This window comes from Mobula birostris, chromosome 8 (assembly GCF_030028105.1).
Source record: "Mobula birostris isolate sMobBir1 chromosome 8, sMobBir1.hap1, whole genome shotgun sequence".
NCBI classification, from domain to species: Eukaryota; Metazoa; Chordata; class Chondrichthyes; order Myliobatiformes; family Myliobatidae; genus Mobula; species Mobula birostris.
The window spans coordinates 116,117,680-116,141,072 of NC_092377.1; the positions used below are offsets into that span (position 1 = coordinate 116,117,680).

The 23,393-nt window shown below is 41.6% G+C and overlaps 2 protein-coding genes across 4 annotated transcripts in view; one reads left to right on the forward strand and one right to left on the reverse strand.

The window, feature by feature from the left end:
• ttc13 (tetratricopeptide repeat domain 13) overlaps nt 1-211 on the reverse strand; it is a 116,154-nt gene extending 115,943 nt beyond the window's left edge. For all 3 annotated transcript variants that reach the window (XM_072265983.1, XM_072265982.1, XM_072265984.1), the window contains exon 1: nt 1-211. In XM_072265983.1, coding sequence (XP_072122084.1) covers nt 1-184 — 184 coding nt within the window. In that variant the 5' untranslated portion in view covers nt 185-211.
• Nucleotides 93-20,143, forward strand: arv1 (ARV1 homolog, fatty acid homeostasis modulator). The gene is made up of 5 exons (XM_072265991.1): nt 93-501; nt 10,028-10,147; nt 10,849-11,002; nt 14,861-15,085; nt 19,694-20,143. Exons 1-5 carry the CDS (start codon nt 325-327, stop codon nt 19,798-19,800), a joined length of 783 nt encoding a protein of 260 aa, XP_072122092.1. The 5' UTR covers nt 93-324; the 3' UTR covers nt 19,801-20,143.
• Nucleotides 20,144-23,393: the final 3,250 nt, after the last annotated feature.

Consider the following 23,393-nt stretch of genomic DNA (forward strand, 5'->3'; position numbering starts at 1 on the left):
CACATTCCACCAAGTCCTTCGAGTTCGCCAGTTCTGACTGGGTGACACAGCCTGGTTTCTGCAAGTGGCTGTTGCTATTGAACGATAAAAGCGAAAAGTACTCAGCCCAGGCCAAGCCGTGCAAAGTAAACAATAAAAGTTGAGCAGCAACCATCACCGCCGCACTCTGACTGGCAGCTGCCATGTTTGCGCTGCTTCTCGTCAGCGAAAGCAGCATACGGGTAACCGGCGAGTTTGGAGGAGCGCTCTGCACGCTGGGAGTTGTCGTTCGCTTTGGGATTACAAAAGAGGCGCAGTCCAAAGATATGGACCATATCTTCCGTGATGCTTCGCGGCGCAATGCCTGCCGTCTGTCAGCCCGCTTTGGCGCGTACCGGTAACCGGCAGTGTATTGGGGCCTCGCCGCCGTCGGATGCTATGTATCGGTGCGTGGAGTGCAACGAGGAGGCGATGGAGTTGCACAGGGATTACAGCCACGGTATCATCAAGATCACCATTTGTGTGAGTGCAGATAAGCGACAAGGAAGGTCCCCTCGCCGTCACCACCATCCGCACTTCTCCCTCGTTAACCACACTGCAACATCTCGACCAAAAAACTGAGTTCCGTGCCTCTAAACACTCATTTGCTCAGAACCTCCGACCTCCTTTCCTATTCGCACCTTTTGTGCTCCTCTACGGCCATTTTATTTCCTCAGTGCATTACTTTCCCGTCATTAAACCCTCCGATTTATTAACTTTCATTTATAGAGAAATCAGTTTTGGCTAAGCGTCTACTGCCAATACAGGTAAATGAACATTGAAAATCTCAAATAAAAACAAAATGCTCAAGGCAGGCGGCATCCGTGAAAAGAGAAGCGGAATTAACGTTTTAGCTCAACCTGAAACTTTAACTTAGTTGCTCTTCTCACAGATATCGGCTGACCCGCTGAATACCTGCAGTATTATCTGTTTTTAGTTTATGCGGTCACAGCAATAATCAGATCATTAAGTCTCATGGGGTGTCAAACACTAAGAGTTGCAATATCAAGATAAGGAGCTGTCCATTCAGGATTAGGTAGGGACAGATTTCATCACCAGAAAGAAAAATCTATGCAATTCAAAACCCAAGAATTCTGTGAAGGTTTAGTTCTTAGTATATTGAAGACAGATCAGTACATCTTATGCGCTCCTATTTGTTGTCAAAAGGGTCTCGGCCTGAAACGTCGACTGTATCTCTTCCTAGAGATGCTGCCTGGCCTGCTGCATTCACCAGCAACTTTGATGTGTGTTGTTGTCAAAAGAGTTATTTCTTGGTGGAGCAGTGGCTTAGTTGTCTTTCTTATGATTTGATATTTGTAGATTACAGTGTGTTCTTTAATTTTTGCAAACAAGTGCAGATTTAGTGAATGATTTACGTTTGGGACATCTGCATACCTTAATGTTCTACAAGATCTGTATACCTCTATGTTCTATGTGCACAAGTGTGACCCGCAGCTCAACCTCAGCTGCTCCATCTAATTCGCACTCTAACCTCTTTTTCCTCAGTCTCCTGTGCAGCATCAATGAAATTTATCACAACCTTGAGAAACAAGTGCTGTATTCTGAACTGACAAGGGTATCAGAGAGGTTGAGGGTTTCTTGAAATGCACATTTTGGGAGTTGCTAACCCCACAGGCAGAAAGAAATCAGCACTGTGGACAGGTAGCTACCCAGAAGAGTAGGAAAAGCAGAAATCAAAAGAATTTGTATTGCTCTCCAACTCACTCTTTGTATCTGAGTCTGCTGGGGCAGATTAAAGAAATGCAGTCCAAATGGTAGCACCAGTAGAGAAAAAAAATCGTAAAGCTAAAGAATATATAATTATAGGGCAGCACTTTAGCACAGTGGTAAGCACAATACTCTACAGCGCCACTTGTCAGATTAGGGTTCAATTCCCAACACTATAAGGAGTTTGCATGTTCTTCCTGTGACTGCGTGGGTTTCCTCCCACATTCCAAAGACGTACTAATTGTGGGCATGCTTTGTTGTTGCCAGAAGTGTGACGACAATTGAAAGCTGCATCCAAATATTTCAGACTGTGTTGGTCATTGACGCTAAGCAACACATTACACTGTATTTCGATATACGAATAAAGCTATTATTTAGATTTCATGACTTCAGAGACAGACAGCTATCTTTAATCATTATTATGACCCCTGCACTTCTTTACTACTACTACTACGTCGACTCAGGCCTAGGGGGCCGGCGTCGGGCACGATGACGGTCTCTCCACTTCTCCCTCTCCCTCATCAGTATGTTCAGTTCATCTACATTAGCCACGCCACTGTCTTCTAGGAGCGTGTTAACCATAGTCTTGGGAGGGCACCCAGGGTTCATCCTCCCATGCTTGGGCTCCCATATGATGACTAGGCTGGCAGGTAGCTCAGGGTGGCGTAGACAGTGCCCCGCTAGTTGCAGTCTTCTGGCCTCAATTTTAGTGGTGAGCATTGGTAGGTCGTCATAGAGCTCGACATTCATCATGTTCTGTTGCCAACTCGCGTCAAGAACCATCCGGAGCATTCATGTATAGCAACTTCGTGTATAGAGACTTTCACATAGTCTTGGTGAGAGTCCACGTCTCATATCCGTACTTGAGAATGGACTCTATGACTGCTATGAAGATCCTCTTTTTAAGCCCTCTGGTCAGGTTTGACTTCCCAGATTTCCTTCATATCATTCGTAGCCCTCCACGCCAGCACCTTCTGTATCTTTATGTCCTTCTCCGAACTCACCATTCTTGACCCGAGGTACTTTAGTTAAAGATTTTCTTAATGGTATCATTCTTTATGATCTTGAGAGTACCTTTGTCACAGTTAAACGCCATGTACTCTGTCTTTTTAGTGTTTAGATAAAGTCCAACTTTATTGCACTCAATTTCCACTTTTGTCAGTAGCTGCTGTGCTTCCTCCATCTGGTCAGAGAGCAGGACTATGTCATCCGCAAAATCAAGATCTGTATGCGTAACTGGTCTGACCCTTTTGGTTCGTCCTGGTTTTATGGTAAAACCAAGCTTGGTAGCTTGACGTAGAGCGTAATCAAGGACGATTATAAAGATATAGGGTGCCAGAGTGACTCCTTGTAGCACTCCAGCTAGGAGCTCGAACACTGCTGTTTCTCCGTCTGGTGATACAACTTCCACCATGGTTTTGGTATAGCTGGACTCTATTGTGCTCAGTAGACGGTCTGGCACTCTGTAAGCTTTTAGGATCTTCAGCATTTTACTTTGGTACTTCTTTGATAAAGCAAAAACACAGAACGGGTACTGAGGTCACGCAGTCTGACTTTCAGCAGCTCGGAAGGTATTTATAAATAAGGATGTGGGCCATTGGGGCCCATTGTGGGGCTTAAAGCATCTACTCAAAAGGGGCAGGTTGAATTTCAGCAGGACTGGGATCAATGTGCTTGTGGGGTTGGAGAAATGTTAAGATATATTGACTGGGGAATATCCATGAACACTCAGAAATGGAAAAAGGTGCTGAGAAGAGTTATAATTTTTGATTGTACTAGAAAAGCAGGTAGATCAGTTTTAGAAACAAGCATGCTCCAAAGAACTACACGAAGTACAATGATTAATTTACCCTGCATGTTGGTGTGAATAAAGATGGTGAGTGATAAGCATACAAAGTTTTAATGAAATGTGTATATTAGTGGATGGCTTAGAAATGGTGAGGTGTGTCACTTACTGTTCACAGAAAGTGTTCAGAAAAGATGAGGAAGGGAAAAAAGCATGGCTGGCTGGCTGGATGTACTGATTAGTGAAAACATTGTAATACTGAGAAACTATGATTTCCTTGAAGGAGCAAAGACAGTCTATCCACTGAGAGCTGACCAGCAAAAGGGGGATGGGTACATTTGCAATATTTTGCCACCAAGTAAGGAGAATGAAATAAGGGAGCAAATCTGCAGGGAAATTAGAAATGTGCAAGAGCTATAAACCACAGATATTAAAAACGCAAACACGAGGAATTCTGCGGATGCTGGAAATTCAAGCAATACACATCAAAGTTGCTGGTGAACGCAGCAGGCCAGGCAGCATCTCTAGGAAGAGGTACAGTCGACGTTTCGGGCCGAGACCCTTCGTCAGGACTAACTGAAGGAAGAGCTAGTAAGAGATTTGAAAGTTGGAGGGGGAGGGGGAGATCGAAAATGATAGAAGAAGACAGGAGGGGGAGGGATGGAGCCAAGAACTGGACAGGTGATTGGCAAAAGGGATATGAGAGGATCATGGGACAGGAGGCCCAGGGAGAAGGAAAAGGGGGAGGGGGGGAAAAACCCAGAGGATGGGCAGGGGGTATAGTCAGAGGGACAGAGGGAGAAAAGGGAGAGAGAGAAAAAGCAAGTCTCTTACTAGCTCTTCCTTCAGTTAGTCCTGACGAAGGGTCTCAGCCCGAAACGTCGACTGTACCTCTTCCTAGAGATGCTGCCTGGCCTGCTGCGTTCACCAGCAGCATATGTGTGTAACCACAGATATTAGTAGGATTCAATTATCAAAAATATCAATTTGGAATAATATGAAGTAAAGGGGAAGGGGTATTCTGAAGTGTTATTCTTTGCTTAGCCGGAAAGGAGGTATTGTTAGATTAGATGCAAGTATATGAAGTAGGCCATGTGTCAGTGGGAGAACTGCCTTGGGTAGGTCCAATTATTATCGATATTACGAATAGAGTGGAGCAAGGAGCAGTCCAATGTAAGATTCTATTTTTAATGTAATGAGAGGGAATCCAGCCACTTTAAAATGGTTCCAAAGATTGATAGCTTAAAATGTAATACAACAGTGGATGAAATTTAAGGAGGGGATATTTTGGTTATATATGTATAAGAGGTAATTTTAGGGGAGCTAATATTAGGGATCGTTAGGTGAAGAATGACCAAAGAATATGTGTATAATACATTAGGGTATTTTTTGTAAGAAAGAACCAGGCTAAATACATAACTTGAGAGGGAAAGTAAAGAGAAAAGGTAGTCTAGCAATAGATAAGAGATTGGAATTGGTAAAAGGGCACCCCAAGTTCTACATGCGTAGTCAAGGATTGTGGGAGGCAACAAGGAACTTGTTGGGGACAGAGGTGTTGAAATATGCTTGCAGGTGAAATGTTATGGGCAGGATACACTGGTAGTGCTAAGAGTGAATAAATCACCTGGATTGTAGCTCGGGTTGTGAAGTTAACGTGAAGATGATGGAATATCAGAGCATCATCCTAAATCTTCCCTAAACAAGGGAGGTATCAATGTTTTGGAAAGTGGCAAATGTATAAAGCCTATAGGATATACTGTAAACACGAGGAAATCTGCAGATGCTGGAAATTCAAGCAACTTTGAAGGATATACTGTAGTTTGAGTTAAACAAACAGAGCCAGCCCAAGTTTGTAAAAGACAGATCTAAAGATTTGGTTTCCTGAAGAGAATTCAATGTTGTCTATATCAAATTAAAGAAACTATCTGAGGACAACTTTTGCAGATGTTAGATCTCTTCCTCTTTTCCCAGTATTCAGTATTTACATGAAGCACAAGAAATAGGAACTTGGTATAGGCATTGGGATTTCTTCTGGGGAAGGTATGACCTGTACAAAAGGGACCGATTAGACCTGAACCTGAACCGGCTGGTGGCGTAGTAGTCACAGACTGTTCCTGTTTGAGCGACTAACTCAAATGCCCCGGAGGCTCTGAATAAAGAGTTTGTACTTATATGGTCTCTGAGTGACTTTATCTGAATTCGACTTCCACAGTTAGGGCTAGGATGGGGCTGTTGGTATACAAGAAAAGGCAGTGTGTCGTAAGACCGTCAGGAAGGACAGGCAGACGATAGGGCAAAATTGCAGTTAGTGGAATGAGTTTCTGTGTAACAGGGACAAAATCGAAAAAGGTGGCGTATACAGGTCTGAAGGTGTTATATTTGAATACATGTAGTACACAAAATAAGGTGGATGATCTTGTAGTGCAGTTAGAGATTGGCAGGTATGATGTAAGCAACACTGAGTCGTGGCTGAAAGAAGATTATTGTTGGAAACTTAATATCTAAGGATGCACATTGTATCGAAAAGACAGGCAGGTAGGCAGTGGAGCTGGGGTGGTAAGAAATGAATTCAAATCCTTAGAGTGACATAAGATCAGAAGGTGTAGAATTGTTGTTGGTAGAGTTAAGAAACTGCAAGGGTAAAAAGACCCTAATGGGAGTTATATACAAGTCACTGAACAGTAGCCAGGATTTGGGCTATAAATTAAAATGGGAGATAGAAAATCTATGTCAAAAGGGCAATGTTATGATAGTCAAGGGGATTTTGGTATGCAGGTAAATTTGGAAAATCAGGTTTGTGCTGATTTTGGATCCCAAGAGAGAGAATTTGTGGAATGCCTACAAGATAGCTTTTTTGGGCAGCTGTGGTTGAGCCCGCTAGAGGATTAGCTATTCTGGAATGGGTGTTCTGTAATGAACCAGATTTGATTAGGGGCTTTAAGGTAAAAGAAAAACCCCTTAGGAGGCAGTGATCATAACATGATAGAAACATAGAAAATAGGTGCAGGAGTAGTCCATTCGGCCCTTTGAGCCTGCACTGCCATTCAGTACGATCATGGCTGATCATCCAACTCAGAATCCTGTACCTGCCTTCTCTCCATACTGCCTGATCCCTTTAGCCACAAGGGCCATATCTAACTCCCTCTTAAATATAGCCAATGAACTGGCCTCAAATGTTTCATGTGGCAGAGAATTCCACAGATTCACCACTCTCTGTGTGAAGAAGTTTTTCCTCATCTTGGTCCTAAAAGGCTTCCCCTTTATCCTTAAACTGTGACCCCTTGTTCTGGACTTCCCCAACATCGGGAACAATCTTCCTGCATCTAGCCTGTCCAATCCCTTTAGAATTTTATATGTTTCAATAAGATCCCCCCTCAATCTTCTAAATTCCAGCGAGTATAAACCTAGTCAATCCAGTCTTCACTCTGCTATTTGAGAAGGAGAAGCTAAAGTCAGATGTATCAGTATTACATTGGAGTAAAGGGAATTACAGAGGCCGTTTTGTCTAGGGAGCGGGGGTGGGGTTGATGATCGGGATGCCATTCTTTTTTGGATGGGGTTTGGTCAGGTTTGATGTTTCTCTCTGAATGACTTTCATGTTCTGTCTTTGTTTCATGGCTATCTGGAGAATACAAATTTCAGAGCTGTATAATAAATGTACCTTTGAAACCTTTGAGAGAGGAGCTGATCAAAGTTGACCGGAAGGGGACACTGGCAGGGATGATGGCAGAGCAGCAATGGCTGGGGTTTCTGGGAGCAATTCAGAAGGCAGAGGATAGATACATCCCAAACAAAAAGTAGCATTCTAAAGGCATGTTGACACAACCATGGCCAACGAGAAGTGAAGACCAAATTAAAAGCAAAAGGGAGTGCATAAAATACAACAAAAATTAGTGGGAAGTTAGTGGATTGGGAAGCTTTTGAAAATCAACAGAAGGCAACTATAAAAGCCATAAGGAGCGAAATATGAAATATGAAGGTAAGTTAGCCAATAATGTCAAAGGGGATACCGACGCATTAGATATATAAAGAGTAAAAGAGAGGTGAGAGTGGGTATTGGACAACTGGAGAGGCAGTAATGGAGAACAAGGAAATGATGGACAAACTGAATAAGTATTTTTAATCTGTTTTCACTGTGGAAAACACTAGCAGTATACCAGATGTTCGAGAGTGTCAGGGGACATAAGTGAGTGAAGGGAGAAGGTGCTTGGGAAACTGAAAGGTCTGAAGGTAGATAAGTCACCTGAACCAGATGGACTGAAATAGGTAGCTGAAGAGATTATGGAGGTGTTAGTAATGATCTTTTAAGAAATACTAGATTCTGGAATGGTTCCATGGACTGGAAAATTGCAAATGTCACTCCGCTCTTCAAGAAGGGAGAGGAGGCAGAAGAAAGGAAATTATAGGCCTTGTTAGCCTGACCCAAATGGATGGGAAGATGATGGAGTCGATTGTTAAGGATGAAGTTTCAGGGTACATGATAAAATGAACCGTAGTCAGGATGGTTTCCTCAAGGGAAAATCTTGCTTGACAAATCTTGGAATTTTTTGAGGAATTAACAATCAGGATGGACAAAGGAGCATCGGTGGTCCTTGGATTTTCAAAAGCCCTTTGGCAAGGTGCCACACATGAGGCTGCTTAGCAAGGTAAGAGCCCATAGTTAGATGACCAAGCAGGCATAGACCAGATGGTTTAGTCCTCTACCCTTCTGAGCCACAGAGCTAGACTCAGTGCCAGAGGCACGGCTGCTATTGCTTACCCCAAGTAGGTTATTCTCCCCCCCACCCAACAGTACTCAAAATGGAGTACTTATTGTTGAGGGGGATGACCATAGGGATGCTCTCCGCTATCTGACATTTTTCCTTCCCTCTTCTGACAGACACCCATTTATCTGTCTCCTGTAACCTTGGGGTGACTACCTCCTTGTAACTCCTGTCTTTCACCTCTTCACCTTCCTGAACAAGCCAAAGGTCATCGAGCTGCAGCTTCAGTTTCCCAACATGGCCTCTAAGGAGCTGCATATAGGTAGATTTGCTGGGTGTCAGAAAGTTAGTAAATAAAGCATAATGTAGGAAGATGTGAGATTATCACTTTGGAAGAAAGATTGAAAAACAAGTTGTTACTTAAGTGATGCTATAAAATGTTGCAGTTCAAAGAAATCAAGGAGTTCTAAGTAAGAAGTTTACTTGCTGTGCCAGCTTGCTATTAGGGAGGCTAATTGAAATTTACCTTTATTGCAAGAGGTGTGGACTGTAAAAATATGGAAGTAAATGCAAGTTTCTGGGGTGCTAGGGAGCCAAAGGCTGCAGTACTGCAAGGAGTTTTGGTTTTCATATTTAAGGAAGAATGTTTTTGTATTGGCAACGTAGAAAAGGTACATTAGGTTGATTCCTGGGATGAAGGTGTTGGCTCTGAAGAAGGCTTGAGCAGGTTGGATATATCCTCATTGGAATATACAGTAGAAGAATGAGAAGTGATCTTATTGAAACAAAAGGCTGAGAATAATTGACAGGAGTTGCTGACAGGATGTTCTCTCTAGTCAGGTTGTCTAAAGCAAACAGGCATAGTTTCAGAATAAGGTGTTGCATATTTCAGATTGAGGCTAGGAGAAACTTCTCTGTGGGTTGTGAACCTCGACCCAAAGGAGGGTGTAGGAATCCACTTAAGGCAGATACTGATCAACGTTAAAACCACACAATAAATGATGTCAACAGGAATACAAAAGCAATATACTGCATAAATCTGAATAAAACTAGACACTATTGGAAATATTTGGCAATGCAGACAACATCTAAAAAGAACAATAATGTTTCAGATTCATGGCTATTCATCACAACTGGGATGTTAGAAATACAGTAACATTTAAAGAGGAAAGGAGCTAGTGAGGGTGGGTTATTCTCCTGCTTTTTTACCCTTTGAGAGGGTGGAAACCTGGAGAATAACCCAACTAGTGAGGTATTTGCTGAAAGAAAGTGGTAAGCACAAAAAATAAAAGCTAAAGCAGTCTACCCAGCCCCTCAAACGTGCCCTGTTATTCAGCACAATTGTGGGGATGTATGCTGGCTTCAACACCCTTCTGTTCCAGTTTCTCGCCTTCTCTTCAGTTCCTCGCCTTCTCTTCAGTTCCTCAATCTCTCTGCACCATGCTTATATCTAATTATCTGGTCTCCACTATCACTGTGGCAGAGAATCCCAATGTTCCACTACCCACTGAGAAGACATTTCACCATGCCTGAGTTTTAAATGATTGTCCCCTTACTTTGCAGCTATGTCCCCTGGTCCATGACTCCCCCACCAGCGAGTAACAAAATACCAGGTTCATGAGTGACAAAAGGTCTGTTTGATTGTGATGTTTTTCTTCATTAAAGTTTAATGCTATAGCTTCAGTGTCACTAGTGCTCATGACATGAAGTTCCCCCACAAATGTTGCCTAGAAGTTTGAATCTAAAGGGGAAATTAATGGCTAATAGTGCTGAAATGTATTTTCCCTTGCAGAGATCATGCCAGAAACCTGTTGATAAATATGTTGAATATGACCCAGTGATTATTCTCATTGATGCGATCTTGTGCAAAGTTCAAGCTTATAGGCATATAATCCTCAATTCCAAAATTAATGTAAGTATTTTAAACTGCCAAGTTATGTTGTGATTAGCTTGGTAATTGTAGTAAATAAAGAGGGGGGTAAATCTCTGGTGACTTACATTTTTGTTTTGTAAAGTATAACTATTCATCATTATTGCTGTTACTGGTGACACCCAAGTCGCGAGATCATAGCATTGCAGATGTTTTAATTGACTAATATTCCAGAGGGTGAGAATCTGATGATTTCACCATGGATGCTGAAGAATTTAATTTTAGATAATTAAATAAAACTGAAATTTATAAGTGTGTATTAGTTGGGAAAGCAGAACAGATAATTCTCAAAATATATCTGTTCATTCTTGTTCTTTTGGAAATGAGCTATGGTTGCTAAACACATCTCCAAATCCACAGCAATTTCTTCACTCTTAAATACACTCTAACAAAGCATGGCAAACAACCTTTTTCAAGGGCAGTAATGGATGTGCGCAAGTGTCAGTCTTCTAAACATCATCTGCATCTTGTGAATGAATATTTCCTTGTTAAAAACCAACATTTTGTATCTTCTCCCCTCCTCCACAGTTAGAGTTTTTTGAAGTCAATAATGGTGGGTGGTGAAGGAGATGAGGTGAGTGGGTGGTTTATGTAATTTTGTTTTACCAGAAGCACCTTTCACATACAAGGCTTATCGGTGAACTGTTTTATAAAACTCATTGGGTTTTACACATTTCTTTCAGATTCACTGGAAGCTATGCATTTTCTGTTTGTTATGTGAAGCATATCTTAGGTGGTCACAGCTACAGGATTCACAGCAAACTGTTGATCCAATCGATATAATTCGTTATGCCAAAGAATGGGACTTCTATCTGATGTTTGGATTGGCTAGTTTGGGTAAGATCACTTATTATTACTTATTTATTGGGTTGATGGGGTACTTGGAACTGTGTTGGTTAATTCTGTGTCATACTAGTTGAAAGTCATATTTACACCTCTGAGCCAACATGATGTGGTTTTGTCTTTGTTTAATTTGTTTTAAGTAAAATGCGACATGTCAAACCCAAAGTTTGTCTCTCCACATTTCATAATTTGCATTCTTTACCTGTGCCCAGCTAGAAAGGTGTAGCAACAGACTGATTGTTACAAACCTGAAATCCAGATCATCTACCCATCTTGACCATGTGGGTAGGAAAACTAGAATAAATGAAAAAAATTATTGCAATATGCTTATAATTTAAAGTAATATTTTGCCTTGGAAAAATGGTAACGTATCTAAATGCTTGAATTAATCAATTTGCTTAAAAATTTAAATTGATTATGTTACATAAATTCAAATGATCACACAGATCATAACAATAGATGACCATCTAAAAGTTGTACTATATACACAATAATTTATGCTGATTTCTATTGAATCCAGTGATTAATCTACATGCCCTTCTATCTTATTTCTGGAGCTTCATAAGCATCTATCATTGACCCTGCCCTACTTCTCCTCTTCATGCCGTCGAACTCAGCACTGGTAAAGATGAAATTTTAACTTGTGGTCTCTAGCTTCAAATTACTACTTTCTTGCCACTAATTTCAACTTTCTTCTTGTCTGAGGCAGGTAGACAGTAGATGCTAGAGCACACATCCATGCCATCTATTCCTACCTGTGTAACATTCCCCAATATCACCTTGCTCATCTGCTGCTGGAAAGTTCATGTATCATCCTAATGCAGGGTCTCAACTCACTGTATGTTTGTATTTTTTTTAAATGTTGCTTCATATTCCTGCAATCTCATGTGCTTGTCATCTATGCCTTTGTTGCTTTCAAACATGAATTATCCAATGCTGTCCTGGCCTTAACTAGAAACTTCAATAAACTTAGTCATTCAAAACTCTGCTGCTTTTATCCAAACTTGCATTTGACCTCATGCTTGCTGATTTATGGTGGCTCCCAATATGGCAGTGCTGGCCACTGGTGTAGTGGCATCCGCACCGGACTTCAAGGCGAGTGGTTCAGGGTGCGAATCCGGTTAGCTGCTTGCATGCTTTCCATCTGTGCTGGGTCAAGTGTCAAGCCAGCAACTCGGCCTTGTAAAAACAAACAAAAATGCTAAAGAAATGGCAAGGTTGGCACCCGATGCGCGACAAGGCACGGAAAGGAACAACAATATGGTTATCATTAAATGTTAAAATCTCATCTTTTTGTACAAAATCTCTGTATGACTCCCTTTCTCCATATCCTGTAGTCTTCTTCAGCTCCGCAATCTTCTCCAGCTCTACAGCTATTTGCCTTGTTCCAATTTTAGTCTTGGTAGTAATCCTAATTTAATTGTTCTACAGTTGGTGGCTGTTCTTCAGCTTTTTAGGCCATAGGTGCCTGAAGCTCTCAACTGATTTTCCTGTTTTTTAAGACTCTCTTTAACCATGTCTTTGATTGTATATTTGTTTTTGCAACTTGTTAATAGTTTTTAGTTGATACATTTTTATGAATTAGCTTATGTATACTCAGTGGTTACTTTATTAGGTACGCCTGCTCATTAATGCAAATATCTGATCAGTAAAATCAAGCAGCGACAAGTCAGTGCATAAAAGTATGCAGACATGGTCAAGAGGACCAAGCATCAGAATGGGGAAGAAGTGTGATCTAAGTGACTTGACTGTGGAATGATTCTTGGTGCCAGACGGAGTAGTTTAAGTATCTCAGAAATTGTCGACTTGCTAGGATTTTCAAGCACCAGTCTCTAGAGTAATGTTTCCCAACTTTTTTTAGCTCAATGCCGTCAAAGGCACCTTCATACTTGCCAGTGCCCCCCTTAGGCACAATATACTCTACAGTGCTCCCAGAGTGTAAAAATGTGTCTACCTGATAAAGGGTCTCAGCCCGAAATGTCAACTGTACTCGACTGTACTCTTTTCCATAGATGCTGCTTGGCCTGCTTAGTTCCTTCAGCATTTTGTGCATGTTGCTTGGATTTCCAGCATCTGCAGATTTTCTCTTGTTTGAAACCAGCTTGGCAACTTGTCGTATATGGTGCTCCATCTGTTGCCCAAGAAATTGTGTTCCTAATGGGAATATTTTATCCTCAATATACATTTTGACCTTATCCTAGATTGATTCACCATTGACATTTATTTTTAACTTTTTACAAAAGAGAATCTCTTCATAAACATTTCCATTTTTGATTAACCGTTCATAGCAATGCCTCATTGTCTTGCACAGTTAACTCATAAAGCTGTATCCCAAATTCTGAGTTTTGTAGCTCTGCACAATTGATACTCAGTGTCTTCACTCATTTTGTCAGTACGACAAGCTACAGAGCTATCACTCAGAGGAATTGCTTTTAAAATACTGGTATCCATTTTGAGAACAATGGTGAGCACTTCTGATACAGCAGGCATTATTAATCTTTCACCATTTGTATGAACTTTTCCACACCACAAGAGAAACGGGGTTGGCAGGTTCACTGGTTGGCTGTATTTCACTGTTTGTTTCTGGCCAGCGCAGTATCGTTGCACAACCTGTTTTCCATAGATCTGTAGAGAAAGTTGAACGGGCGTACTTGACTTGCCAACCGTTAAGTTGCATGAACTCATTCCATGCTGCAAATCAAGGAGAATTGTTGGGCACCCTGGTTGCTAATTATCCCCGATGATGTCTGTTTGGTGCGATGAGATTTCCGAGTTTCAGATGTGTTTTGACGACAATTATCACTGCCTGCAGAGCTATGGTTCTCCCTGTGTTCCAGTGCCTCATTCCTTTTTTTTGGATATGCCTGCTCTACTAACAGTCAGTCAGGTCTCGTGCCTCAAGTTAGGGTGCCGCTTACTGGCCTCCTGACGACTTCTATTTCCCCAAGGACATGTAACTGCCCCCATTGGGAATCACTGCTCTTGAGTTTACAGAGGATGGTATGAAAAGCAAAAATCATCTCCTCCACTGTAAAGATGAAGCCACACTCAGGTTGGAGGAACAACACCTTATATTCCGTCTGGGTAGCCTCCAACCTGATAGCATGAACTCTAACTTCCGCTAATGCCCCACCTCCCCCTCGTACCCCATCCGTTATTTATTTTTATACACACGTTCTTTCTCTCACTCTCCTTTTTCTCCCTCTGTCCCTCTGACTATACCTCTTGCCCATCTTCTGGATTCCCCCCCCCTTGTCTTTCTCCCAGGCCTCCTGTCCCATGACCCTCTCATATCCCCTTTGCCATCACCTGTCCAGCTCTTGGCTCCATCCCTCCCCCTCCTGTCTTCTCCTATCATTTTGGATCTCCCCCTCCCCCTCCCACTTTCAAATCTCTTACTAACTCTTCTTTCAATTAGTCCTGACGAAAGGTCTCGGCCTGAAACGTCGACTGTACCTCTTCCTAGAGATGCTGCCTGGCCTGCTGCATTCACCAGTAACTTTGATGTGTGTTGCGTGAGCAGCAGCTCTGTGGGTAAAAACGAGAGAGCTTAGAGGAAAATGGCCAAGCTTATTCAAGCTGATAGGAAGGTAACAATAACTCAAATAACCAGGCATTTCAATTGTGATATGCAAAAGAGCATCTCTGAATGCACAGCACATTAAACATTGAAGTGGATGGGCTACAGTAGCAGAAGGCCACACCAGGTTCCACACCATAAGGTGGCCACTGAGTTTATTACTAAGGTCAAGATGTAATTTGTATGAACTTATTTTCTTTTGTAAAGGAAATGTCACTTACCTCAGTAAACATGGGTATAATGCTTTAATGTTTCTTGGTCTCTTTTATTAGAGCTAACTGCATTCCTGAGTGGGGTGTTCTTCTTCTTCTGGTTAACAAAGCATGATTTCATCCAGAAAAAATCAAATCTCTACATGCTGCTAATAGCCATATTATTATCTGGTTACGGGAAACTCCTTGTGATTCCAGTTATAATTTGGGAACATGACTACTCACCTCTGTACATTAACCTCATCAGGTTCTTTGTTCTGGCGTCCAACGCACAAGCTGTCAGAGGTAACTTTTTGACAATATTAGATTCACTGTTTCAAAGTCAATAGTTGAAGATTTATAGCTCTCCATGTTAACCATGTTTTATTTGTTCAGAGACTGTATGATTGTGTTTAAACAAATTAATACAAGCTATATTCTGGCATGGTAAAAGATATTAAACTCTAGAGTTTACTGTTTGCAAATGAAGTTGACATTTGATGTGAATGGACATGGAGGAGACTGAGAAGAAAACAAAACCAACACCCATATTGATGATGCCCCCTTCCACTCCATAAAAATCATTGAATTCAAGTTAATCAAAGAGTTCACCCACCTCAGACATTCTCTCCCTGCTTCCATCAGGCAGAAGATAACAAAAGCCTGAAAGCACAAGCCAATGTAGTCAAGGAAAACTTCTGTCTTGCTGTAATAAGACAATTAAACAGTCCTCTTGTCCAATAAGATGGACTCATTAACTTACATCTATCTCATTTATGGCTTGTACCTTATTGTCTACCTGCACTACACTATCTCTGTAATTCTCTTTATTCTGCATTGTATTATTGTTTTCCCTTGTACTAACTCAATGCACTCTGATGAAATGATCTGTATATGGTATGCAACAGAAAGGTTGCCTCACTGTACCATGGTACATGTGATAATAGTAAATCACTGTACAAATTGGGTGAATTGAGCTGTAGGTTTTATTAAATGGAGAAAGCTACAGGGATGCTTCAGACTTCTGCTGCTTTCTTCAAGTCAGAGGTGTTTACAGATCTGTTTCAAATTCTCTTTTGTTATAACTGCTAATATCTATACATCATTTTATAGTTTGCCTTTTTTACTGAATTTTACATAGTTTTGCTTTTTACGTTTCTCTTCCATTTTCGTACAGACTTAATGATAGTTTCTGAGTTTTTAAAAGCAAAGTATTGGAGTTCAAGTCCCTTGATATAGGTCTGAGAACATAATATAGTTTGTGAATGCTGTGCTGTCAGAGGTGACATCTTCCAGACTTAATGTGTTTTCTTTTACAAAGTGGCATGAAATTCTATGGCAGTACTGCAGTGAAGAACAGGAGAGTTCTTATTAATGTTCAGATGAATATTTATCCAACCCAACAACCTGTCTTTTGAAGAAAAGTTGGACAGGGTAGGAGGTGTTAGAGTTTAGAAAAGAGTGAGAGAGAACTTCATTGAAATATATAAGGCCCTATGGGTTCTTGGCTGGGTTATTATGGAGAATCTGTAGAACCTAGAAGTAGTGGTTTCCATGTAGAAAGGTGGATATCCATTTCTGACAAACAAAAGAATTTTTTTTCTTTCAAAGGGTCATGCACTTTTGAATTTCTTTAAAGACCCATGGAAGCAGTATATTATCAGGGGGTGAATATTTACATAGGTAGCAAAGAATGCAGGGTTGAAGTTTTAATCAGATTACCTGGGGTCTTAATGATGGAGCAGGTTCAAGTGGCTGAGTGACACGATAACTTTCTCAATTTCCTCATTGCTACTTATGAGATCTAGATATGCACAAATTGGCTGCTGCATTTCCCTGTTACAGCAGTAACTTTTCAACTATACTATAGTCGCCTCACAATGGGAAGGATGTGGAAACCATAGAAAGGGTGCAGAAGAGATTTACAAGGATGATGCTTGGATTGGGGAGCATGCCTTATGAGAATAGGTTGAGTGAACTCAGCCTTTTGTCCTTGGAGCGATGGAGGATGAGAGGTATAAGATGATGAGAGGCATTGATCGTGTGGATAGTCAGAGGCTTTTTCCCAGGGCTGAAATAGCTTGCATGAGAGGGCACAGTTTTAAGGTGCTTAGAAGTAGGTACAGACGAGATGTCGGGAAAGGTGTAATAATAACAGAGTTATCGTGATGGGAGATTTTAATTTCCCAGATATCGATTGGCATCTCCCTAGAGCAAGGGGTTTAGATGGGGTGGAGATTATTAGGTGTGTTCAGGAAGGTTTCTTGACACAATAGGTAGATAAGCCTACAAGAGGAGAAGCTGTACTTGATTTGGTATTGGCAAATGTACCTGATCAGGTGTCAGATCTCTCAGTGGGAGAGCATTTTGGAGATAGTGATCATAATTCTATCTCCTTTACAATAGCATTGGAGAGAGATAGGAACAGACAAGTTAGAAAGGCGTTTTAATTGGAGTAAGGAGAATTATGAGGCTATCAGGCAGGAAATTGGAAGCTTAAATTGGAAACAGATGTTCTCAGAGTAAAGTACGGAAGAAATGTGGCAAACGTTCAGGGGATATTTGTGTGGAGTTCTGCATAGGGATGTTCCAATGAGACAGGGAAATTATGGAACCATGGTGTACAAAGGCTGTAATATATCTAGTCAAGAAGGAAAGAAAAGCTTACAAAAGGTTCAGAGAGCTAGGTAATGTTAGAGATCTAGAAGATTATAAGGCTAATAGGAAGGAGCTTAAGAAGGAAATTGGGAGAGCCAGAAGGGGCCATGAGAAGGCCTTGGCGGGCAAGATTAAGGAAAACCCCAAGGCATTCGACAGGTATGTGAAGAGCAAGATGATAAGACTTGAAAGAATAAGACCTATCAAATGTGACAGCGGGAAAGTATGTATGGAACCGGACGAAATAGCAGAGATACTTAATGAATACTTTACTTCAGCATTCGCTATAGAAAAGGATCTTGGTGATTGTAGTGATGACTTGCAGCAGACTGAAAAGCTTGAGCATGTAGATATTAAGAAAGAGGATGTGTTGGTGCTTTTGGAAAGTATCAAGTTGGATTAGTTGCCAGGACCTGATGAGATATACCCTAGGCTACTGTGGGAGGCGAGGGAGGAGATTGCTGAGCCTCTGGTGATGATCTTTGCATCATCAATGGGGACAGGAGAGGTTCCGGAGGATTGGAGGGCTGCGGATGTTGTTCCTTTATTCAAGAAAGGGAGTAGAGATAGCCCAGGAGATTATAGACCAGTGAGTCTTACCTCAGTGGTTGGTAAGTTGATGGAGAAGATCCTGAGAGGCAGGATTTATGAACATTTGGAGAGGTATAATATGATTAGGAATAGTCAGCATGGCTTTGTCAAGGGCATGTTGTGCCTTACAAGCCTGATTGAATTTTTTGAGGATGTGACAAAACACATTGATGAAGGAAGAGTAGTAGATGTAGTGTATATAGATTTCAGCAAGGCATTTGATAAGGTACCTCATGCAAGGCTTATTGAGAAAGTAAGGAGGCATGGGATCCAAGGGGACATTGCTTTGTGGATCCAGAACTGGCTTGCCCACAGAAGGCAAAGTGTGGTTGTAGATGGGTCATATTCTGCATGGAGGTTGGTCACCAGTGGAGTGCTTCAGAGATCTGTTCTGGGACCATTACTCTTCGTGATTTTTATAAATGACCTGGATGAGGAACTGGAGGGATGGGTTGGTAAGTTTGCTGATGACACAAAGGTTGGAGGTGTTGTGGATAGTGTGGAGGGCTATCAGAGGTTACAGCGGGACATTGATAGGATGCAAAACTGGGCTGAGAAGTAGCAGATGGAGTTCAACCCAGATAAGTGTGATGTGGTTAATTTTGGTAGGTCAAATATGATGGCAGAATATAGTATTAATGATAAGACTCTAGGCAGTATGGAGGATCAGAGGGATTTTGGGGTCTGAGTCCACAGGATGCTCAAAACAGCTGCGCAGGTTGACTCTGTGGTTAAGAAGGTTTATGGTGTATTGGCCTTCATCAATCGTGGAATTGAATTTAGGAGCCAAGAGGTAATGTTGTACCTATATAGGACCCTGGTCAGACCCCACTTGGAGTACTGTGCTCAGTTCTGGTTGCCTCACTACAAGAAGGTTGTGAAAGCCATAGAAAGGGTGCAGAGGAGATTTGCAAGGATGTTGGGGAGCATGCTTTATGAGAATAGGTTGAGTGAACTCGACTTTTTCTCCTTGATGCGACGGAGGATGAGAGGTGACCTGATAGAGGTGTCTAAGCTGATGAGAGGCATTGATCGTGCAGATAGTCAGAGGCTTTTTCCCAGGGCTGAAATGGTTGCCACAAGAGGACACAGGTTTAAGGTGCTGGGGAGTAGGTACAGAGGAGATATCAGAGGTAAGTTTTTTACGCAGGGAGTGGTGAGTGCATGGAATGGGCTGCCAGCGATGGCGGTGGAGGCAAATACGAGAGTGTCTTTTTAGGGACTCCTGGACGGGTACATAGAGCTGAGAAAAATAGAGGGCTATGGGTAACCCCAGATAATTTCTAAGGTGAGGACACGGCACAGGCGAAGGACCTGTGTTGTGCTGTAGGTTTTCTATGTTTCTCGAAAGTACATTGGGATGTCACTTGATTACTACATTTTAAGTAATTCTTTGTTTTCTCCTATAATCATCCCGTCATCATTTTCTTCAAACAGTTCCACAATCTTTTTTTTTACTTCACTATTACTGAGTTGAGACTCCAAACTCTAAACAGTAATAATACATAGAACTTCCTCAAATTATTAAAAGCGCTGATTGTTTAAGTACTCAAGGTCCAACAAAATATATATTACATGAAGTAACAAACAAATAATGTTTTATTTCTAAGCGTACTATATTCTTATAAGCATTGAGTATTTGCTTTGGTTTGATTCTTCTTGCAGTTGTGTTGAATAGTAGCAGGAGGTTTGCATTGTCTGTCATTACTGTTGGATGGATGGCAGAGCGGTTTACAGCCTACATCTTGCAGCATCTCAAATGGAGTACATAGAAGATTCAGAACACTAGGCTGAAGTACAACAAATAAATGGCTTGCAAGCCCTGGTCAGTCTGAGAAAAGTTTTATTCTTCCTGCTGACGCACATTGACAGTGGAAACAGACATGGAAAACAGAAGGAAGCAAGCAAATTTTAAAAAAAAATTCACGTTTGCCGAAAAGTTTGCATTTAAATTAAATTATCCATCCAGCTGTACCACTGTTGGAAAGAGTCACATTCAGTAATGTGTTGCAATACTACTTTTGTCTTGCGTAATGGGTTGATCAAATTCTAAAATATGTAGTGATTTTATAAATTAACAGGCAAGAATTGTACTAAAATAAATACATTATTAGTTTGGCAATCTATTGTTTAACTAACTAATAAAAATGATTTAAATTTTGAATAGTTTCTCTATTTTCTATTTTAGGAATTATCACTACAGAAAGTAGCACTTTACTTTGACATTCGTATCTTCAAAGGAAAACCTTAAGGACATACATGAAAATGATTTTAGGATTCAATGGTTTGTCATATGAAGAGCATTTGATGGCTCTGGGTCTTTATTCATTAGAATTCAGAAGAATGACGGGTGGCCTAATTGAAACCAATTGAATAGTGAGAGGCCTTGATGGAGTGGATGTGGAGAGGATGTTTCCTATGGTGGGAGAGTGTAAAACAAGAGGACACAGCCTCAGAGTAGAGGAGCGTCCTTTTAGAACAGAGATGAGGAGGAATTTCTTTAGCCAGAGGGTGGTGATTCTGGAATTCATTGTCACAGGCAGCTGTGGAGGCCAAGTATTTGTGCATACTTAAGGCAAAGATTGATAGATTCTTGATTGGTCAGGGCGTAAAGGGATACGGAGAGAAGGGACGAGATTGGGGATGAGAGGAAAATTGGATCAGTCACTATCAGACTCAATGGCCTAATTCTGCTCTTATATCTTATTGTCACAAGAGTCATAGTCATATAGCATGGAAACAGGTACTTCAGCCCAACATCCAAACCAACCAAGATGTCCATGTAAGCTATTCTCATTTGACCCATATCCCTTCAAACCTTTCCTATCCAAGTACTTGTCCAAATGTTCTTGATTGTACCTGCCTCAACCACTTCCTCTGGTAGCTTGTTCCATATATGTACCATCTTCTGTGCAGAAGATTGACCTCTTGGGTTCCTATTCAATGTATTTCCACTGCCCTTAAACAGAGAGACCTGGGAGAACAAATGCACAACTTGCTGGAAGCAGCCACGCTAATAGTGTGAGGAAGAAGGCATTTAGCATGACCCTGTGATCTGTTTTGGAGGCCAATGTCAGAACATCTTTCAAGAGGTCTAACCCTTGCCCTGGTAGGGCTCTGAAAACCTGTGCCAACCAACTGGCGGGAGTGTTCAAGGACATCCTCAGTGTCTTGCTGCTGTAGTCAGAGGTTCCCGCCTGTTTCAAAAGGGTAACAATAATACCGGTGCCCAAGAAGAGCAGGCTGAGCTGCCTAACAATTATCACCCAGTGGCACTCACATCGACTATGATGAAGTAATTTGAGAGTTTTGTCATGGCTTGAATCAACTCCTGACTAAGCAGGGAACTGGACAAGTTGTAATTTATCTATTGCCACAATAGGGCTACAGCGGATGCTCTCTCACTGGCCCTCCACTTTCCACTCAGCCTTGGATCACCTGGACAACAGTAATACTTATGTCAGGCCGCTGTTTATTAACTACAGCTCAGCATTCAACACAATCATACTCTCAGCTCTAACCAACAAGCTCTAAAACATGGGCCTCTGTACCTCCCTCTGCAACCTGGATCTTTGACTTCCTCACCCGGAGACCATAGTCTGTGCAGATCGGAAATAACACCTCCTCACTAAAAATCAACACAGGCGCACCACAGGGATGTGTGCTTAGCCCACTGCTCTACTCTCTACACCCATGACTGTGTGGCTAGGCACAGCTCAAATGCCATCTATAAATTTTCCGACAACACAACTATTGTTGGCAGAATTTCAAATGGTGATGAGGAAGCGTACAGGAGCGAGATAGATCAGCTGGTTGAGTGGTGTCACAAAAACAACCTTTCATTCAATGTCAGTAATACCAAGGAATTGATTGTGGACTTCAGGAAGGAGATGTTGAGAGAACACAGACCTGACCTCATCGAGGGATCAGCAGTGGAAAGTGTGAGCAGTTTCAAGTTCCTGAGTGTCAACATTTCTGAAGATCTATCCTGGGCCCAACATATTGATGCAATTACAATTACAATTACAATTACAATTACAGCAGCTATATTTCAATAGGAGCTTGAGGAGGCTTGGTGTATCACCAATGATACAAATTGCAACAGACGTACCATGGAGAGCATTCTGACTGGTTGCTTCACTGACTGATATGGAGGGACCACTGCACAGAATTGGAAAAAAATGCAGAAAGTTGTAAACTCTACCAGCATCATGCACACACACAAAATGCTGGAGGAACTTTGCAGGCCAGGAAGCATCTATGGAAAAGAGTAAACAGTTGATGTTTCGTGCCAAGACTCTTGTTGCTGCCATTAAAGAGGTGGTAATACAGGAGTCTGAAGACACAAACAATCAATGTTTCAGAAACAGCTTCTTCCCCTCTTATCAGATTTCTGATTGGACAGTGAACCCATGAACAGTACCTCACTATTTTTGCCACTCTTTTTGCACTAATTTAATTTAATATGTGTGTGTATATATTTATAAGTTTATGGTTTTTCAGTATTATGTATTGCAATGTAGTAGTAGGCAGTCATAGATCTCAGTGGATCATGGGTTTGCACCTCTGGTGGACTGTGTCCTGTCCAGGGCACAAGTCTGGGCAGGAAGAGTTGAAGAACCGGCTGTTGCCCATGCAGCGGGTTCCCCTTCTCCATGTCACTGATGTAGTCCAAGGGAAGGGCAAGCACTGATACAGCTTGGCACCAGCAATGTACTGCTGCCACAAAGCAACAGATTCACAAAAAATGTCAGTGATATTAAATCTGATTCTTAAATCTGCCGACCTTCGTCTGTCAGAGCATTGAGCTTTGGAGTAGGGACAAATGTATGTCCTTCTATTCTAATGTTGTGCCCTCTGGTTCTAGGCTCCCCCATTATAGGAAACATCCTTTTCACATCGACTCATCTAGTCCTTTTAACATTCAATACGGTTCAATGAGATTCCCTCTCGTTCTTCTAAATTTCAACAATACAGGCCCAGAGCCGTCAACAGCTCCTCATATGATGTCTTTCATACCCAGAATCATTTTTGTAAATCTCCTTTGAACCCTCTGCAATGTAGTAGAGAATCAGGAGAAAGGGTTATGAAGCTCTCAAGAGCAGTAAGACTGCAGAATAAGCAAAAAAGTGAGAGAGGATTGAATAAGACCATGAGACATAGGAGAGGAATTATGCTATTCAGCCCATCGAGTCTGCTCCGCCACTCCATCATGGCTGATCTCGGATTCCACTCAACCTCATACACCTGCCTTCTCACCATATCCTTTGATGTCCTGACTGATCAGGAAACTATCAACTTGCACCTTAAATATACCCACAGACCTGGTCCCCACCACAGTCAGTGGCAGAGTATTCCACAGATT